The 21,797-nt window shown below is 30.3% G+C and overlaps 1 protein-coding gene, 1 long non-coding RNA gene and 2 other non-coding genes across 4 annotated transcripts; all 4 read left to right on the top strand.

The window, feature by feature from the left end:
* The first annotated feature begins 582 nt into the window (after positions 1-582).
* On the top strand, positions 583-1,984 carry LOC114417199. Its single transcript, XR_003667725.1, has 2 exons — positions 583-992; positions 1,479-1,984. It is a non-coding gene; the product is annotated as an uncharacterized LOC114417199 (long non-coding RNA).
* Positions 1,061-1,163, top strand: LOC114417549. The gene has a single exon (XR_003667811.1). It is a non-coding gene; the product is annotated as a small nucleolar RNA R32/R81/Z41 (small nucleolar RNA).
* Positions 1,985-16,884: 14,900 nt separating the features above from the next.
* Positions 16,885-17,838, top strand: LOC114417197. Its single transcript, XM_028382320.1, has one exon. It carries the CDS (start codon positions 17,382-17,384, stop codon positions 17,622-17,624), a length of 243 nt encoding a protein of 80 aa, XP_028238121.1. The 5' UTR covers positions 16,885-17,381; the 3' UTR covers positions 17,625-17,838.
* On the top strand, positions 16,957-17,059 carry LOC114417548. Its single transcript, XR_003667810.1, has one exon. It is a non-coding gene; the product is annotated as a small nucleolar RNA R32/R81/Z41 (small nucleolar RNA).
* Positions 17,839-21,797: the final 3,959 nt, after the last annotated feature.

Here is a 21,797-nt window from a genome sequence, read left to right as displayed (position 1 = left end):
GACTGTATCAACAATTCGACCTAGAGATAATACCTAGATAACCATAAGAGTTTGTTATAGAAAAATTTCACCAACATATAAAGTCTAGAGTTAGAACTTAAAATTGATTTTCAGCCAAATTTCCCGTTAAATCGATGACTAACTCACTTGATCATTTTGTTTAACAACTACTAGAACAAGTCATCATACATGGAATACTTGAAAATAGCATACAATGTCCATGAGTCATATAAATAATAGCATACAATAGCATACTTGAAAATATCAATTAATTTAAAATTTTGATTTTTTTTAATTTAAAACTACAAAAATATCAATTAATTTTAACTCTAAATTTAAATTTTTATTTATTTTTAATTTAACCTTGAATTCACTTTTAAATTTTAAAAAGAAAATCAAGTCAAATGCTTCCTTAAATAAACTTATATGGTGGGGTTGATGATGTGTAAAACCCACTTGTAGTGGTTTTAGAATTTAATGAGTTAGGTTTGATGGAATTGAACCTATATCAACAACTATTTCATGGCTGGACTGGAGACATGCCTGTTGCGAATTGTCTAATTCTACACTAGTAGGTTAGTTTAAAATGCTAAAGTATTTATCATGAAAGCCAATTTGCAAGTCACGGAGAACACAATTCAATAAATTGAAATATATATTTTGTCAAGTCAATTGTTTTATTTACAAATAATTAAATTTTGACCATTTGACATAGCCGATTCGTTCTGCCGTAGTAGAAAATGGTTTTTCTAGTAGTGATAGTTGTTTGGTACCATTCATTTTCTTTCATTGATTCTCGCTCTAGCTCATCTTTCTCTCTTACTCAAGAGCGTTAAGTTTCTGGTGCCAAAGAATGACAAGGACTCTCCAAATAGCCTTTAAGTGTGTGCTTTGGTCCAACCTGGGAGCTAGGGTTTGTTTGGCTTATTGAAAACGCTTTAAAAGCCGTCATTGACATATTCCTCACTCTCATCGCAACTTCATCGATTCAGGTAAGTAAGTATCTCGATCAACAACAACAAATACTCTTTCATTTGTTCCTCTCTGGTGTGGTTGTGAAAGGTGAACATGATGAAAGCTTTAACAAAGAGAAATGGTCATCATCAAGCATTACATGTTTGATATGATCCAATTTCTATCACTACGTTCTTTCTAACTCACCTTTCCCACACCACTCAATCTCTCTCTGTAATTTACTTATTTAATTTAAATAATTGAATAATTTTACGACACAAAGTCACGAACAAACTTTTTTTTTTAAATGTGAGTTGTAATGGTTAATTTGTTAATTATTTTCTGCCAAAGAAAAATATGTTGATGTGTTAATTCGATGTTTTTTTTATCTATCAATAATAATTGGTAATTATTAGTTTTTTTGTTGATAGGAGATTGAATGGATGATTTTTTTTCATTTTTTTTTCTCTTTTAATCATTTAATTCACATTATATTTCCGTGTTAATTTGGTATTGTTTCAAAGCCGAATTGGGGATGGGCCGGATATGGGCCACGGTGGAGGACTTGGGCCGCAATAGGGCCCAGGTGTTGTCGCTGTACCGATAAATACTGCGGGGCCTGAACTTGCCAGAGTTGCGACTGGGCTTCGCGGCGAGGCTGGCAAAGAAGGCGGAGGTGCGTGCAATGTTCTGGGTGGGTTCTGATGAACGCTCGTTGCACAACATTGCAAATCTCATTGATGCTGTAGAGTACTCTCTCTCTCTTCTCAGAAAAGGACAACTCCCTCCTCGTTACATCAAATGATCAATGTTGTTTTTCGATGTAGATACATTTGTATGCTTATTGGTTTTTTTTTCTTCAATGTAGATATATTTTTTTTCTCTAGGGAAAAAACGTGAAGTAAAGTGTGTATTATTAGGAGAGTAGCATTCTAACTAGATTGTTATGTATGGTGAGTCACTTGTGGCTGGTGTTTAATATTTAATATAAATAAGAGCACAATGTATATTTTCTGCATCTATCAATCAATTAATATGATTTCTTATGAAATTGTATCTATGCTCCACTCAGGATGTTTTGGCACTTGGTAAATTGACAACTTCTCCTACTGTGTGCATTCCGTGAAGTAATAGACATCACATATTTCTAATAGGTTGTGGTTAAAGGTGATTTTCATATACCATGGAATGGAAGAGAGTCTATCACACAATACATTCCTGAAAAGGATATTGTGAAATTTGGTTGTAGAGAAATGAGTGGTCAGTGGATACGTTGTTTGCCATGGTTACTCAAGAGGAAACAAATTACAGTGTTGGATTTGTTGCTGCTTCTTCAAATTGACACTATGTTTGGATGAGGGAAAATTTTAAATTTTAAGAACTTTAAATATTTTAATTAATTTTTTTTTTCAAAATTGTGTTTGGATAAAACAAAATCGGTCTATACTAACACTATAATACTAGAATTAGAGATTGATAGAAAAGCAAGGATATAGGATCGTGTAAGTAGGAAACATAAAATATCTATTCTAGTTTTATCATCAGCTATGGGTTCAAATTTAAGCAAAATTCTAGCGAATGTTTGTTATCCAATTTGCTTGTGTTTGTGGAGATCCAGTATTTTCTGAATCTTTATGTAAAAAATTATAATTGAGTACAAAGAGAATAGAAGATAACTTTCGGGTAGATGAGAAGATAAATGTTATTAAGGAGAAAAATTGAAATTTCACATTTTTAGTTGTTTAAAATTCTGTTTTAAAATTTTAAAAATTTAAATTTCATAAAGAAACATTCAAACAATGAATTCTAGATTTCTAATAAATTACTTTCTTGAGTTAAAATTCTCTATCCAAACGTATTCTTAAGGAACTTATGATTGAACATTTTCACGTCAATTGAATCTGAATTAACAATTGTGCTTGAGTAATTTGTTTGGATTTGTTGTTTGCCAAAAATTTATTGTTGAACATTTTCACATCAATTGTGGTTGAGGTGTTAAAAGTGATAAACTCATAAAAGTTCTTGTAATTTGGTTTGAGCCTAGCTTAAAAATTTGCTCATGCGGGATGGGTTACCCTTACTTATATACATTATTTAGGTGATATCATTAAATAATGTGGCATATCAAACACACTATTTAGGTCCTATTGCTAGTTAATATAGGATTTCTAATACACTTCCTTCACATAGTGAAATCATTGGATAATGCCATCTTAAAATTTGGATTCAACCTTAACTAAATCCCAAAAATTAGTTTTTAGGATTAGTTAAATTCAATATTTAGGATCACTAGCCAATATTGGATGTCCATCGAAAGTAGAAGCAACAAACTGAACACTGTATATTCATCCCATGGAGTGACTATAGCAATCAATTCATCCCCTGATCATTCATTCTTTTGCGTATTATATGAGGTCTTCATGATATCAAATTGTGGAGGAAGAGGCTCCAGATCAAGAACGTGCCAGATCAAGGTATCCATCCTTGGACAGATCATCAAAGAGGGAGAGCAAAGGGAGAACACATTGGAAAAATGCGTGCCTTCTGCTCCCAGTCACCTTACATTTGAATCTTTTTGGTTTTATATTATTTCTAGTTTTTAAATTGGTTTCAGTTGAAGAAAGTTCTTGGCTTTTAACGTATCATTGATGCTGTAAAACACGTGTTAATGAATTTCTAGATTAAAAAAAACACTCAGGAAATGTTGTACCTTCCTAGCATGCAAATGAAGAGCTAGTAACTAATAAGTATTTCATTTTATCATGCGGTGTTAAAAAGTATACACAACTTTGAGAAACTTGAAGGGTTTTTGTTTTTTTTTTTCGTAAAAGAAAAATATTTTATTACGTTCAGAACAACAAACCAAGCACAAGAAGTGTCAGGCCTGCCCCAAATGAAGTACACGGACCAAAACATAGTCAAACATTACAGAACCAAGTTAACACCAAAATACAACTTGAAGGTAGGTACTATAACTTTAATAATATGTTTCATGTATGGTTTGTCAGGAAAGATAGCACATAGCCTCGTGTATAATATCATAATATTTTCTTTCATTATGGGATGATTTGGGAGGTTATCAACCACGTTACTTTATTTTTGTTCCTTTAGTTTAATGATGAAACTATATACGGGAGTAGATTGTTGTATGGTATATTTTTAAATAAAAAGAGAAAATATAATATTTAAATCCATAAAGCATTACTAGAAATATTCTATTTTACGATGCACATTCTATGTCGGTCGTACATAACCCGACGTAGTAGTGCACACGGTGGCATTTCCGTAAATATATAAGTTTTATATACGGCGCATTTCGTATACGACGACGTTTCAATTAAACGCCGCGTTTGTAGCTTTGGTGGAACTAATCTAAGACGGTGTGTTTATAGACACCGTCGTAGTTGTGGTCAGAGACAAAGACGGTGTTACGTGTGCACCGTCTTTAATTTTGTGCTTTAAATACTCCTTGTTTCGCGATGATTCATCACTCTCGCGTCCTCGAAAAAGCTATACCAAAACCCTAATGCGCATGCGCTCTGTTGCCTGAAGTCATCCCAGCGACGACTCCGTCGTGCCCACCGTGACATTGCGTTTTCGACCACCAAGAACAAAAACCCTAGCCATTGTTCTGACCACCACCACGTATCCGATCTCGTGCCCTTTGGAGTGGTGTCGCCACCTTGCTAGTGTGAAGGTAAGGATGTTGAAGTTTTTGAGTTCTTGTTTCATAATATAAGTTTTTAGTTCTTGTTTCATAATATAAGACTTTTAAAATGTGATTATCGACTTCTTGAGTTGCCCTAACAATGTCATCGTTGAATATGCGAAAAGGATTTGAAGGCCAAAGGGTTTAGTTAAGTCAGAGTACTAACGAAGTTGATGTTGTTGGTTGTTTTGGTTTCGCGTTTTTGTTATCTGGATTGGTGCACTTCGAGCATAGGTTGTTGGATTTATTACATATGCATTTGTGGTTTCGATTATTTTCTTCCATTATTACATATGCATAACCTGTTGGATTCAAATGACAAAAGGAAGTTTTGAAATTAATACAAAAGATCAAATTGGGAGTTTTCAAACTTGGGTTTTGTCCCAATTCATGGGAACAGTTCAATGAGAAGCATGAATCAAATGTGCCAAAATGTTCTGGAAATTAGGTGGTCCTACACTCTTACAGTGTAATTGGGTTTTGTTTGGCAATTTTTGTGCAAATTTTATGTTTGTTTGTTTCTTTACCTCTCTTTGCTTATAATTTATGATTCAAATTAATACATAAGATCAGTTTTCTCATCTTCATTTTTTTCATAGCAGATAAAGAGGGAAATATCCACCTTGAAGCTGCTGAAGCATCCGAACGTGGTTAGATTATACGAGGTAACATCCTAACCTGTTTTTTGTTTTTTTTTTTTTGTTGACCATGTGTTTTTTCTTTTTCTTTTTCTTGTTTACGTGCAAAAGTGCAGTTAATGCAGTTTAAAATCATTGATTTTATAAGTATTTCCATTTTTTATGTGTTGTTTTGGCATTTCTCTACTTAGTCAGAAAAAGTTAGCTTCGCTTTTATTTTCTTTGTGGAAACATGTGTTACGTGGTTATCGGATCAACAATGTCTACAGTTTCTTCACTCATTTACATAGTCAGCAAATTGGAGTAATTAAGCTTTTTCTGAAACTAAGAGTCCAAGAACTGTTATTCGAGTTGGATAATTATTTGCGTTGTGTTCTTTTCTAGCCACTGACGTTGTTTTTTTCCATTACAAAGACGGGTGCTAGTTGACCGATGTCGTTGTTGTCGACATACAACGACACCTGGAACAAAGACGGTGTTGGGCCCGTCGTAGATACTGGTTTTCCACCGATGTAGAAGCTTGTTTTTGTGGTAGTGAAGATAAAGGAGGTTAAGAGATATTATAGCCACATAATTATTTTTAATATTTTTTAAAAAAGAGTAGATTGTAGTAACTGTTTGTGTTTGTCAATAGAAGGAGATATACGCCTTAACACAAGAAAAGATTACAGTGTAATACTTGCATCTGTCATAAGAATGATGTAGTAAAAACTATTTTGTTAATAATAATTTGTATTAAAAGTTAATGAATTTTTACCAAAAAATTAAAAATTAAATAGTGTCATATATGTAAATTTCTCAACAAAAAAAAGATAGTATATATTTAAAATAAATGGGAGAGATAAGTCAAATAACATAATAATCGTATCCCTCACGAGAAGGAAGTATAATTTATTTAAATTATAATTTGAACTCTAATGTATACTGACCATTTAGACCATTTAACCTACTGGTCAATTCACCAACTCGTTTTATTTATTTTAAAAGAATATTTTCGTTGCTTTCTGTTTTTAGCTAACTCTGTGCCCAATGATATTTTTCAAACATATAATTGCTAAATCATTAAATAAGACCCGAAATGCTTAAATAAATTTGAAAAACCTAAAAGAAAAAAGCAGGGAAAAGTTGAAAAAGAAAAAACAACTAACAGGTGGGTGGGAATGTGGGAATCCACAAACATGACAATATGGAACAATTTTTTTTATTCCATGCTTAGGATTGCAAAGGAATATTTCAGTCAATACTAAAATTTTAAACTCTTTTCAAAGAATGACACCAATTAATGTATATTGACCATTTAACCTACCGGTCAATTCACCAACTCATTTTATTTTAAAAAAAATATATTTTTTGGTTGCTTTCCATTTTTACGTAACTCCCTTGCCCAATAATATTTTTTAAACATATAATTGCTAAATCATTAAATAAGACCGAAAATGTTTAAATAAATTTAAAAAACCTCTTAATAATGATTTCTCCATACTTACCAATAGAATTTAAATTCCTTGTCAGAAGCTTAAAAAGTTCAAGTTTCCATCACCTGAACTAACCATTGTTAATATCAATTTTAGTATCTATGTATTTGTTTTGATATATAAGTGACTCAAATAATCAATTCTTAGAGATTGTTTTTTAGGAAATTCTAAAACAACTAATTGGTTTATAATAATTTTTATTTTTAAAATCAATTCCATAATGATAGAATTGGTTACGAAAGAATTAAAATTTTATAACTTCCTTTCAAAAAAAAAAAGTTACAACCTTTTAAGGTGGAAAGATTTAACTTAGTATCATTGAGCACATAAATCAATTTGTCTGGGATCGGTTTTATTCAAGTAAAAGTCTTGAATTTGAGTATTAATGTGTAATTGTGTTGAATACTAAGAAAGAGAATTTTATCTCTTATAATGATTCTTGTTAGTTCCAAAATAAATTTTTTTCATTTGTTCAATTTTCTCCTTTGGATAACAATTGACTTCACCGATTGTTTCTCTCATAATGTCTTTAGTTTGTATATTTTTATAATTAAAAAGTACTCATATAATCCTCAGTTAGCCAAATTTTTTTTAAAGATTAATTATCAATAAAATTAATAAATATTTAATACGCATAAAACACATGTTAAAAAAAATGCATAACGTGTTTAGTTGCTCGCTTGTTGGCTGTTGCGTTAGAAATTACTTGCATTCCCATGTTAATGGGAAGTTGTGTGGATTAGCTTCCCATTTTTGCTTCATTAATTTACGCATGCATGTCTTTGCTAGTAACAAAAACAAAATTATGTCTTCAAAGTTATATTAAAAAAAATATGAAAATAATATAAAATTCTTATGCTAATTTAACTATTACATTACAAAGCTCAAGAAATATGGTATGAAGCTGGACTTTTCGAAGTCATCCAAAGATAAACCAAAATAGTAGAAAGTTTTAACTCTTTTGTGTTGCATATGGACACGTAGGAATGAGGCATTGTGGCCACAGATTGCCAAACCTTATGATAATTTCTTCTTTTCATGCAAACAACACGCTCCAACCAAACATCAACATCACTATATCAAGCAATTCAGTCATCCATTTAATTTTAACTCAACAATGTGATTTTTGAAGTAATTAACTCAAAAATGGTAGTAGACAATTTTAATAAACAGATTATTTAATTTCAGCTCATCCTCCTTCATTATCTCTCGTAAGAAAATGTCTTGATAGTTTAAAATTAATTTCAAACTTAAGGGTGAATTTTGTAATACGACAAGTCAATCATATTGCTCATACTTTAATACGAGTTTCACGATTTCATTCTCTCAGTGAGTTCTTTGATACTATTCTCACTTATATCCATGAATTATCATAATCTTATGTTTCCTAAAAAAATACTACTTAGCATTTTCCATACTTTTATTGTCGTCTATTAAAAAGCAAAAGAAAAAAAAAACTCATATTACTTTCTCTCCAATTTTAAAATACTGCTCGTGAGAATAAACTTAATTAAGTAATTTACTCGAGGCCCTTCCATGAATAACAAAAAGAAGAGAGAAAGACGAAGTAATTCACTACCTAAAGACGAACTTAATTGAGTAATTTTCACAAAATTTTAAGTTCAAATTCTGTTTTTTTTTTCTCCATGCGTTTTTTTTATAACTGTCGATCGTTTAAGGTTTTTACACTCTAACCTAGAAAACCTATTTACTCCCACTACACCATTTTGATTTTTAGTGAAATTGTGAGTAATTTTCCTAAACCTTTCTCATTTCACTTCTCTCACATGTTTCTATAAAGTAGTAATAGTGCTATTCTAATCAATTTCTCTCTCTCTCTTGGGTGTGTTTAATGCTTGTGGGAAGCACTAATTCACCCTTGATTGACAACAAAGTATTATCATTAAAAAATAAACTTTGTTGGCAATACGTAATTTTTTTGGAGGTAGATGAAAATGAAAGGGTAGAAATTTTGGTCAAGTAAGTATCCACTAAAGTTTTGACCAATAAATGATCAGTTCACCTATTTTATGGAGAATGTGAGGGTAGAAATTTTGGTCAAGTACATCCACTAAAGGTTTGACCAATAAGTGGTCAGTTTATCTTTGAACTTTTAAATTATTTATTATTTAATTTATAAAAAATATGGTAAAATAATAAATGAAAAAAAGAGTATAAGTGACAAAAAAAAATCAACATTTTATTGAACTTGAAAACTTTATATAAATGGAAACAATTTCTTGTTAACAATCAAACACTTAAAAAGGAACTAAAAGAATACACATCGTAAAAAACAGAAGATGTAAAAAAAACACAAAATTAATTACAATAAAATAATGTAAAATTTGTGAGTTATGCCTCAACAACCATTCCACCACAACATTAACAAAAAAAAAAAAAATCAAATCAAAACCAAGTTCAATCAAAGAAATCCTAAACAAAAAGAACAAAGTTCAAATCAAAACACCAATATAATACAAAGTACAAATCATGGGGGAAACAATCATTATTTTTTTTTAACCATCAGTTCAAACCACAAGTCCTCATCCATAGGCCACACCAACACACTAAACCAACCCAACAAAGGCAATGAACATAAAAACAATCCCCACACTCACACCAACCCTCCCTGAACCCGATTTGTCCGTTGTCGGTGTCGGAGAAGTCAAATCGGTTGCCAGAATCTTCTGCGGTGGCAGGATGCTTGCCGGCGGCGGCGCAGCCTTAGGCATTGGTTGCCTCACAGCCATGACAAGAACAATATTGAGCTTTTGACCGTTTTTGCAGTTGTTAAGGTTGCCACTTATGAAGTAAAAAAGGTCAGAATTGGAAAGTTGGAAGGTTGAATCACCACCGTCCATCTTTTGTATGGGGTTGTTGGTATTGCATGAATCAAAGTCCTCCTTCTTCACCACCACAACCGAGTCAATCCCTTTATTGTACTTGAAATCTGCATGCATGCAACAACAAAATAAAAATTAATAAGAACTAATTAATATTCTATTAAGTTTTTCTCGATTTTACTATTTTTATGTAAAAACAAAATTAATATCAATTTAGTATCACGCATTAACGCAGCCAGCAAATAGTTGAATGGAAATTAAATGACTCAAATTCAAATGCGTTTTAAATTTGATTTATCAAAGATGAAAATAAGTCATATGTTCTTCATTTAACAGTTCCATTGCGTAAACGTTTGAATAAAAAACACTAGTAAATCACAAGAAATTAATTCTGATCATACATATTTTTTGTTTGAAAAAAAAAGAGCCTCTATCTGATTTTCTTTTCATTAAAAAGGGTGAGAAGGGGAAAAAGAGGAACTCAGGAAACATATAATAACTCAAATTCAAAAACAAGAACTTACTTATTTAATTTAAATAATTGAATAATTTTACGACACAAAGTCACTAACGAACATTTTTTTAAAATGTGAGTTGTAATGATTAATATATGTTAGTTTTTTCTGCCAAAGAAAAATATGTTGATGGATTAATTCAATGTTTTTTTATCGATCAATAATAATTGTTAATTATTAGTTTTTTTGTTAATAGGAGATTGAGTGGATCATTTTTTTTTTCTCTTTTAATCATTTAATTCACATTATATTTCCGTGTTAATTCGATATTGTTGCAAAGCCGAATTGGTAATGGCCCAATGTTTTGGGTGTGGGTTCTGATGAACGCTGGTTGTACAATATTGCAGATCTCATTGATGCTGCATGTTGTTTTTCAATGTAGATACATTTTTATGCTTATTGTTTTTTTTTTCAATGTAGATACATTTATTTTTTCTCTAGAGAAAAAACGTGAAGTAAAGTGTGTATTATTAGGAGAGTAGCGTTCTAACTAGATTGTTATGTATGGTGAGTCACTTGTAGTTGGTGTTTAATATTTAATATAAATAAGAGCGCTCTGTATATTTTCTGCATCTATCAATCAATTAATATGATTTCTTATTATATTGTATCTATGCTTTACTCAGGATGTTTTGGCACTTGGTAAATTGACAATTTCTCCTGCTCTTAATATAGGATTTCTAACACACTTCCTTCAGATAATAAAATCATTCGATAATAGTCCAATAACAAATAGTCAATCCAACACACAGGTTGAAAACATCACGTTATACGAGGATCATCTAGACTTGTAAATTAATTAGTAAACATATCATGCCCTTCATTAATTTGTGTATCTTGATATTATTTTTCAAGATAACTTTTGATTTAATGAATAAAATGGAATTTCTATCCCTTATTTTTAGATTAATTATTTTGATTTTAGCTTATGTATGTAGAAAATATACATTTTAGTTGTTTGAACAACATGTATGAATGATGTAAATTTTTTAATATCATGTTTAATTCTTATGAATAAAAAAATAATATTATTATTTTTCAATTGAAACAAATGACGTAGAGTTACTATGTAAGCATCATTCCTTATATATAAACAATTATTTCTTAATTAACAAAATTATATTATAAATAACATATTTTTCAAATATTGTAAGACTCAAATTAATTTAAGCACTTATTTTATTACAACCTTAGCATTGATTAGAATGAATTAGTGCATAGAGGGTTTAAATCTACGTGGATTTGTAAAACTTATAAAATTAAAAAAAATTAAGAAATTCACTAAATCAAGTAGCACCTTTTATAATTTATCATATGTTATCAAGTTAATTAAAGTGATGCGCTAAACAGTTTAAACTGGCAAACAATCATCTTGATCTAACAAAAATACTCTAAAATCAAAATAAAACTTTTAAAATTTAAGAAATTAAACTGAAAAAATACATAAAAGACTATAAAATTTCCATTTTAGCTTTAATGATAATTGTATATGAATTATAGTCTAGAACTGTAGGAAAGCATGCATGCAAGTTCAATTTTCATTTGATCGGGTTAGTTCATGAATACTCGTGGCCATTGTCTCTAACAATCGATATACACATGGCCATCATCAACTTAAACCATGGCCTATCAGTGTCATCGGTTTAATTAGTTGGTTGAATGATCCCTCTTGACCTTGAAAAATCATGGCCAAACGGCCCTATATATAATTGCTAGGTACTAATGAAATTATTGTACTGATAAATATTTCTATTACTGCATAATTAATACGACAATCTTACGTAGATAATATTTTTCAGTACGTACAGATTTAATTTAAATAATTAAAAAGATTTGAATTTTAACTGCCTTTATGTTCTGGTTACGTCGAAATCACATACACTTGTGCTAAGTACACCCCTTCCCTTCTCTTTTTATTCTTAATTGTCAATGATACCTTTTTAACCTTGTTTTCACACCCCCACACTCGTGTTATTCCTTTAAACCCTAATTTACACTTCTTTCTTTCATTGAACCCGTACCCCCCAATTTTGTTCTTCCATAAACCCCTATTTCTTCACACACAACTCCCCTTTGTCTTGCTTGTCGTGCTTCTCTCACAGTGACGTGATTGTCTCTTTCTTCTGCAACCCCAAAATGTGGTTTTGCAGTTCCTTTAACTGCATTCCTCAGTTCCTCTCATCCGTAAGGACAGGTTTGTGACCAAACATATTTTTTGTCGGTTAATGTTAAATCAATATGGTTTTTGATTCACCTTTATTTTGTTTCATTGTTAAGTATTAATTTATCACCGTCTAACTCGAAGAATTGAGAAGCTACAGTGCATCGCCTAACACAACTGCAAGTTGCACTACTTTCCTTCACCGGCGTTACTTTTACTGAGAAATTAAGTATCACTGTCATTTAGATTCTTAAATATCAAGTTATTAACCATTAAATATATTATTATTTTATTAGAATGAATTTCCTATTAAGGCAGCCATGTGCCGCACTCTTGAATGAGTGAATTCAATCAAAATCAGTTAATGAAATATTGAGAAAAGTTCAATTCTCTTCCTCCATAAAGTGTATCAGTGTGGCAATTTCATTTATTCCCTCTCATTCTAGTTTTCCTTGTGCAAATGTAAAGTGGGCTTTATTTTATCCCACTTATATCAATTTCAATTTTAATTTTGAGTGATGTCAAAGCTAATTGTTTGATCAAATTTGAAGAGAAAACCCTTTTTATCCTTTCAATGAAAGGAAGACGTGTAAAACAGGGTTTAAAGAACTTACACCAGCGTGGGGTGTAAAAAAAGGATATAATTGGCAAGAAAATTTTATAAAATATGAGGGGTGTACTTAGCAAACAGGAAGGTGTATCTAACAAGAGTCTAATTTATAAAGAATGGAGGGGTGTTCTTAGAATTGTGATATCAACATGCCTTCAACCAAAATCAATTAGCTAAAACTAAAATATTACTGTATAAAGATTTAAAGACTTCCATTACAAGATAACACCGTTCAAATAAACTAAACTCAGTCTATTATAAAGATTTAAAGTCTTTCATACGAGATATCAATCAAATGATGCTAAAGAAGGAAAACAATAATCCTTCATTTTTATTTTTATTTTTTGCAGGGAGAAGATATCACTGTTCAAAGAAATTACACATGGGCATACGACATGTATGCTATTGTATTGCCTTGACTTTGGCCCATTTTGTAAATTACATTCTAACACTTAACAAAATTAGAATCCATGATCTCTACTTATTGATGAAATTAAACATTAATTCAAACTGACTAAGAAGTAACAAATTAACGCATATTCATACTCCCAAGCATATACTATACAGCATAGCCTCCCTTGATTAGACGACCCTTATCTCATTTATTCTTTAGATAATTTAACATTTGCTTTTGTTGGGTATCGCCATTGCTGCTTTGGATATAACCTCAAAGGCTTTCACCGCGCAGAATTTGAACTTCTCATCAATAAATCCTTTCTTTGTTTTCAAGGTAATTCTTAACGTTCTTGTGTAGCTTATAGCCGCAATATTTATACTCTGCAACCATAAAGGATAACATGTTATGGTATTAACACGTTTAACTAATTGTATTTCTCCTGATAATAGTTGGTAAATACAAGAGATAAAGTCAACTAGCATGTTCTTAATTATGCATTAAAAATTGAGTTTCCTAAACAATAGGGCAGTTCACCCACCTTCATAAACTCTATTCCATCTACCTTCATTATATATGTCAACTTATTTTATTGAGTTTCCTAAACAATTGGGCATTTCAGCCACCTTCATAAACTCATCAGTGATAAGATAAATTATTTCTTAGAGAGATAAAGAAAAAAGTGAATGTGGAAAAATTAGTGAACAATATGGTATAAATAACATTATTCTCAAGGGTAAACTAATTATTTACCATATTCAAATTATTTACATATCTCAAAGGTAGATTGAAATTGGAAAATAATGATGATATTTTTTAAAATAAAATAATTTTTAAAAATAATTTTTAAAATGAATTTCTTTTAGAAATTAACACGATAAAAAAAATGTACTTAGTTATGGACTGCATAATAATTATTGTTGATTTCTTTTACTGAGTATAATTGCGTATAATTGTGGTTGATTAAAAACATATATTTTTAACAATTTCACACAAACATATAATCATTATTTTAATTATTAATTGGCTTAAATATATTTTTGGTTATTATAAGTTTATGTTTTTTTAATTTTTGTCTTTGTAATTTTTTTTTAATTTTTAGACCTTGAAAATTTATAATTTTTCAAATAAAAAAACTTGAAATTTAAAAGAGAATAAAGTTGAAAAAAATGCAATTTTAGATAGACTAAAAATTAATAATAAAACTTACATGGACTAATAAAATTTAAAAAAAAGTATAAATTTATAGAGACTAAAATAAATAAAAACTTTACAGACAGACTAAAATTTAAAAAAATACGAATTTACATTGAACAAAAACATATCTAAGTATTGTGAATTTTTAACAATTATGACTTCATTTTTTTTCTCTTAAATTGCATCCTTTATTTTAAAATTATCAAAATGTGTGTTAATTTCGTTAGGCTTTTATCATCCACAATAAGCAGGGCTGTAGCCATGAAGACAGTTAAGAATTCAATTAAAATGATGATTACCTCGGGTCCACCCGTCATTGTGAAATACAAGCCTTTCACAGGATGATTTGCCAAAACCATAGGTTCTATAGGTCCAACCAAGTTGGATACGACAACACTTGAGTTTCTCAGTGTCCCATAGATATGTTTTGCCACTGCCTGTAACAAGTTAATGTCAATAGAAGAAGTTTTTTAAAAAAAATAAAACAAAGAACAATTAAAAAAAAGGGTTGGGCTTGGTATCTGTCCATGGCTAAATGAACCTAGTACCTTATTTTTCAGGTTCTAAACACCTTGGTATCCCCGCATCTTAAATGGAATCAACAATTTCTGAATTAAGCACAAGAAAAAAAAACACTTAACACTGTTTAACATACACACAAACAATTCTTAATCTAATAATCATAGAAGTCGCATAGCAGTAGAAAGACACAAACTTGTGGTCGTTTGCACAGCCCTCCTTCTCACACCAACAATTGAGTGCTCGCATTTGGGTTTGATTCGTCTTAGCTCAAACCAAGGATTTTAGTTTAGGGCTCTCTCACTGATCTCTAGACATTGTTGTGAGTCATGAGTGAGATGTGACTTCTCAATTTGTGCGCTGGAACAGAAATGAAATCATGACAGTTTTACAAAAAATCATCCTTGAATGTATGTTTCCAAGACGATTTTTGTAAAATCGTCATCGTTGAAGTCGTCCATATTATAAAAATGCCACTGCAATCAGATTTAAGACAGTTCTTGGGAAACCATCTTTGTTCTGTCGTCGTAGAAAATGGTTTTTTTAGTAGTAATAGTTGTTTGGTACCACTCATTTTCTTTCATTGATTCTCGCTCTAGCTCATCTTTCTCTCTTGCTCAAGAGCGTTAAGTTTCCGGCACCGAAGAATGACAAGGACTCTTCAAATAGCCTTTAAGTGTGTAAGTTTACAATTTGGTTTCAAAGTCAATTTCGACTTTCAAGCCTAGCATAATTACAAACGCTGAAAATTCTTTGAACAATGACGTCAATGGCGGTGTCGATATGGAGAAGTTAGTGCGAAGAATGTTTGCAAGGTCGACCTTGTAGATCTTGCGTGGAAGAAGCATGTTCCAAGAACATGTGCAGATATAAAAAAATAGAAACAAGATCAGATCTAAAAAAGAGAAGCACATTCAAAGAGCGAAGACCAGAGGGGAAGAAGAAGAAAGAAAATGAAAAAAAAAAAACTGAATAAAGATTGCCATCTCATCAACCAAAATACCAAGTTTTACTTTAGAATGAAAAATATTTCAAAATAATTTTTCCTCTTCAAGCTTTAGTCTTACATCCTACTAAATCATTTAAATTCTTACTTTATATATTACTTATAAATCTGGAAGTTATTTCATATTCTAAATCTATCATAAAGGGTTAGAGAAAGAAGAAAAAGAGGTTGACCGTTAGTCAACATTACAAAATTAACGGAAAGACATAATTGTTGCATTTTAAAAATTTTAATAATTAAGGGATCAAATTAAAGCTTAAAATATATTTAAGGGATTAGATATATAATTATGCCATTTTTATATGTTAAATTAGTATTTTGTACTTTATTTTTTTTATGTTAGATTTCAACTTATAGTTTTTTCATGTTCAATTAGGTTCTTTAACTTTTAAAATTGGTTCAATTTGATCTTCCCGTAAAAATTAAACTAACGAGGTGGAAAGATGAATGTGTCATACTAATATTATCGCACTCTATAACGATTTAAAATCACAACTAGGTGCACATTTCTTAATACTGTCAATCCAATTAAAACCAAAATTAAATTGAACCAATTTTAAAAATTAGAAACTAAATTAAACCCCAAAAAATAACTCCAAAACCAAATCAATTCTGAAAAATAAATTAGAGAATAGAAAGATAATTTAATGTTTTTTATATCCAGTGTTCACTGGGTAGAAAGTTTCATTAAAAAAAATAGAAAGGAAGTTAAACTGGGCTAAAAGCCCAAAAGACAAAATTGGGCTTAAACCCGAAAGCTTTGATCCAACCTGGGAGCTAGGGTTTGTTTGGCTTATTGAAAACGCTTTAAAAGCCGTCATTGACACATTCCTCACTCTCATCGCAACTTCATCAATTCAGGTAAGTAAGTATCTCGATCAACAACAACAACAACTAACACTCTTTCATTTGTTCCACTTTGGTGTGGTTGTGAAAGGTGAACATGATGAAAGCTTTAACAAAGAGAAACGGTGATCATCAAGCATTACATGTTTGATATGATCCAATTTCTATCGCTACGTTCTTTCTGACTCACCTTTCCCATACCACTCAATCTCTCTCTGTAATTTACTTATTTAATTTAAATAATTGAATAATTTTACGACACAAAATCACAAACGAACATTTTTTTAATGTGAGTTGTAATGGTTAATTTGTTAGTTTTTTCTGCCAAAGAAAAATATGTTAATGTGTTACTTCGATGCTTTTTTTATCGATCAATAATAATGGTTAATTATTAGTTTTTTTTTGTTAATAGGAGATAGAATGGATGATTTTTTTTCATTTGTTTCTCTTTTAATCATTTAATTCACATTATATTTCCGTGTAAATTCGGTATTGTTGCAAGGCCGAATTAGGGATGGGCCGGATATGGGCCACGGCGGAGGATTTGGGTCGCAACAGGGCCCGGGTGCTATCGCTGTACCGACAAATACTGCAGGGACTGAACTCGCCGGAGTTGCGGCTGGGCTTCTCGGCGAGGCTGGCGAAGAAGGCGGAGCTGCGTGCAATGTTCTGGGTGGGTTCTGATGAACGCTCATTGCACGACATTGCGGATCTCATTGATGTTGTAGAGTATTCTCTCTTCTTTTTCAGAAAATGACAACTCCCTCCTGGTTACATCAACTGATCAATGTTATTTTTCGATGTAGATACATTTTTATGCTTTTTTTTTTCTTCTTCAATGTAGATACATATGTATGGTGAGTCACTTGTGGCTGGTGTTAAATATTTAATATAAATAAGAGCACAGTGTATATTTTTTGCATTTATCAATCAATTAATATGATTTCTTATGAAATTGTATCTATGCTCTACTCAGGATGTTTTGGCACTTGGTAAATTGACAATTTCTCCTGTTGTGTGCATTCCTTGAAGTAATAGACATCACATATTTCTAATAGGCTGTGGTTAGAGGTGATTTGCATATACCATGGAAGAGTCTATCACACAATACATTCCAGAAAGCAAACTATGCCAAGAATATTATGAAATTTGTTGGTAGAGACATGAGTGGCTTGCCATGGTTACTTAAGAGGAGACAAATTACACTGTTGGATTTGTTTCTGCTTCTTCAAATTGACACTTACTTTGTTGCTGTTTTTTCAAAATTTCAAAACCTCGGCCAACGTCAGTAAAAAAACATCGTTAGAGTGACCGTCTCCGAAAAAAGAATTTCAAATTCTTTATTTTTTGAGAAAATTTGAAATCTTATTATTTTAGTCGATCAAAATAATTCATAAAAATACCAAAAATTAAATATCATTTCAAATATTCTATCTAAATAAGTTATTTTATCATGAATCCTTTTAAATTCCTTGAAAAAATGAATTCTTTGTTGAATTGTTCTATCCAAATACACTATTAGGGAATTTATGATTGAACATTTTCACATCAATTGAATCTGAATCAACAATTGTGCTTGAGTAATTTGTCTGAATTTGTTGTTTGCCAAGAATTTATGATTGAACATTTTCACATCAATCAATTGTGGTTGAGGTGTTAAAAGTGATAAGCTCATAAAAGTTCTTGTAATTTGGTTTAAGTCTAGCTTAAAAATTTGCTCATGCGAGATGGGTTATCCCTTATATAGGTGATATCATTAGATAATGTAGGATATCAAACACACTATTTAGGTCCTATTGCTACTTAATATAGGATTTCTAACACACTTCCTTCACATAGTGAAATCATTCAATAATAGTCCAATAACAAATAGTCAATAAAACAATCATTAAAATAGGTCTTAATGCCATCTTAAAATTTAGATTCAAATTTAACTAAATCTCAAAAGTTAGTTTTCAGGATTGTTCATTAGTTAAATTCAATATTTAAGATCACTAGCCAATATTGCATGTCCATCGAAAGTAGAAGTAACAAACTACTGTATATTCATCCCATGGAGTGACTATAGCAATCAATTCATCCACTGATCTTCATTCTTTTGCGTATTATATGAGGTCTTCATGACATCAAATTGTGGAGAAAGAGGCTCAAGATCAAGAACGTGCCAGATCAAGGTATCGATCCTTGGACAGATCATCAAAGAGGATCAGTTCACGCAATATAATTGTTATAACATATGTAGGGGCAAAGGGAGAGCACATTGGAAAAATGTGTGCCTTCTGCTCCCAGTCACCTTACATTTGAATCTTTTTGGTTTTATATTCTTTCTAGGTTTTAAATTGGTTTCAGTTGAAGAAAGTTCTTGGCTTTTAACGTATCATTGATGCTGTAAAACACGTGTTAATGAATTTCTAGATAAAAAAAAAAAAAAACACTCAGGAAATGTTGTACCTTCCTAGCATGCAAATGAAGAGCTAGTAACTAGTAAGTATTTCATTTTATCATGCGATGTTAAAAAGTATAGACAACTTTGAGAAACTTGATGGGTTTTTGTTTTTTTTTTTTTTTTTTTGTAAAAGAAAAATATTTTATTACGTTCAGAACAAGAAGTGCCAGGCCTGCCCCAAATGAAATACACGGACCAAAACATAGTCAAACATTACAGAACCAAGTTAACACCAAAATACAACTTGAAGGTAGGTATTATAACTTTAATAATATGTTTCATGTATGGTTTGTCAAAAAAGATAGCACATAGCCTCGTGTACAATATCATAATATTTTCTTTCATTATATGATTTGGGATGTTATCAACCACGTTACTTTAGTTCTATTCCTTTAGTTTATGAAACTATATACAGGAGTAGATTGTAGTATTGTATATTTTTTAAATAAAAAAGAGAGAGATAAAGGAGGTTAAGAGACATTATAGCCACACAATTATTTTTAATTTTTTTTTTTAAAGAGTAGATTGTAGTAATTGTTTGTGTTTGTCTAGAGAAAGAGATATACGCCTTAACGCAAATAAATGGGAGAGACAAGTCAGATAACATAATAATCGTATCCCTCACGAGAAAGAAGTATAATTTATTGAAATTATTTAAATTATAATTTGATCTCTAATGTATATTGACCATTTAACCTACTGGTCAATTCACCAACTCGTTTTATTTATTTTAAAAGAATATTTTCGTTGCTTTCTATTTTTAACTAACTCCCTGCCCAATGATATTTTTCAAACATATAATTGCTAAATCATTAAATAAGACCCGAAATGCTTAAATAAATTTAAAAAACCTAAAAGAAAAAAGCAGGAAAAAGTTAAAAAAGAAAAACAACTAACAGGTAGGTGGGAATGTGGGAATCCACAAACATGACAATATAAAACCAATTTTTTTTCTTCCTTGCTTAGGATTGCAAAGGAATATTTCAGTCGATACTAAAATTTTAAACTCTTTTAGGAGAATGACACTCATTAATGTATATTGACCATTTAACCTACTGGTCAATTCACCAACTCATTTTATTTATTTTAAAAGAATATTTTGGTTGCTTTCTATTTTTATGTAACTCCCTTGCCCAATGATATTTTAAAACATATAATTGCTAAATCATTTAATAAGACCCAAAATGCTTAAATAAATTTAAAAAACCTCTCAATAATGATTTCTCCATACTTACCAATCAAAAATTAAATTTGTGATTTAATGATTTCTCCATACATACCAATCAGAATTTAAATTCCTTATCACAAGCTTAAAATATTAAAGTTTCAAGTCACTTGAACTAACCATTGTTAATATTAATTTTAGTATCTATTTGTTTTGATCTATAAGTGAGGCAAATAATCAATTCTTAGAGATTATTTTTTAGGAAATTGTAAGAGAACTATTTGGTTTAATAGTATTTTTAATTTTTAAAATCAATTCCATAATGATAGAATTAGTTACGAAAGAATTAAAATTTTATAACTTCCTTTCAAAAAAAAAGTTACAACCTTTTATGGTAGAAAGATTTAACTTAGTATCATTGAGCACGTAAATCAATTTGAGCGGGATTGGTTTTGTTCAAGTAAAAGTGTTGAATTTGAGAGTGTTGATATGTAATTGTGTTGAATACTAATGAAATGTAGTCCTGTTTGAAAATAGGATTATATTTGACGAAAAATATCTACAATTTAGATTAAAAAAATAATTTAGTGTGACACTCAAAATGTATTCTATTTATCAATCAAACAAAATATTTTTAACTCAATTTTAAAAATTAGCATTTAAATATAATATATTTTAAGAATTAGTTCGAAAATAGGTTTATTAAAAATTTAAAATCAGCATACCCTTAATAAGTTATTTATAATGTACTGGCCAATCTGATTTAACTCATATATGAAAAATCAACTTTATAATATATATATATATATATATATATATATATATATCCTGGGCTAACTATGTGAATTAGGTTGGTCCACTTATCCATCTCTCTGTTCAATTTTCTCCTTTGGATAACAATTGACTTCACCATTTTTTTTAATTAATTATCAACAAAATTAATAAATATTTAATACACATAAAACACAACATATTCTTAAACAAAATAAAAAAATGCATAACATGTTTAGTTGCTCGCTTGTTGGCTGTTGCGTTAGAAATTACTTGCATTCCCGTGTTAATGGGATGTTGTGTGGATTAGCTTCCCATTTTTGCTTCATTAATTTACGCATGTCTTTGCTAGTAACAAAAACAAAATTAATGTCTTCAAAGTTTTATTAAAAAAATATGAAAATAATATAAAATTGTTATGTTAATTTATAACTATTACATTACAAAGCTCATGAAATATGGTATTAAGCTGGACTTGTAAATTAATAGGTACTGATCTAAACATGCAAATCAATTTAAATAACATATTCAAATCAAACAGTGGAAAT

The sequence above is a fragment of the Glycine soja genome, chromosome 6 (genome assembly GCF_004193775.1).
Source record: "Glycine soja cultivar W05 chromosome 6, ASM419377v2, whole genome shotgun sequence".
NCBI lineage: Eukaryota > Viridiplantae > Streptophyta > Magnoliopsida > Fabales > Fabaceae > Glycine > Glycine soja.
Note: the sequence above shows the minus strand (reverse complement) of the source record. Positions and strands in the feature narration are given on the sequence as shown.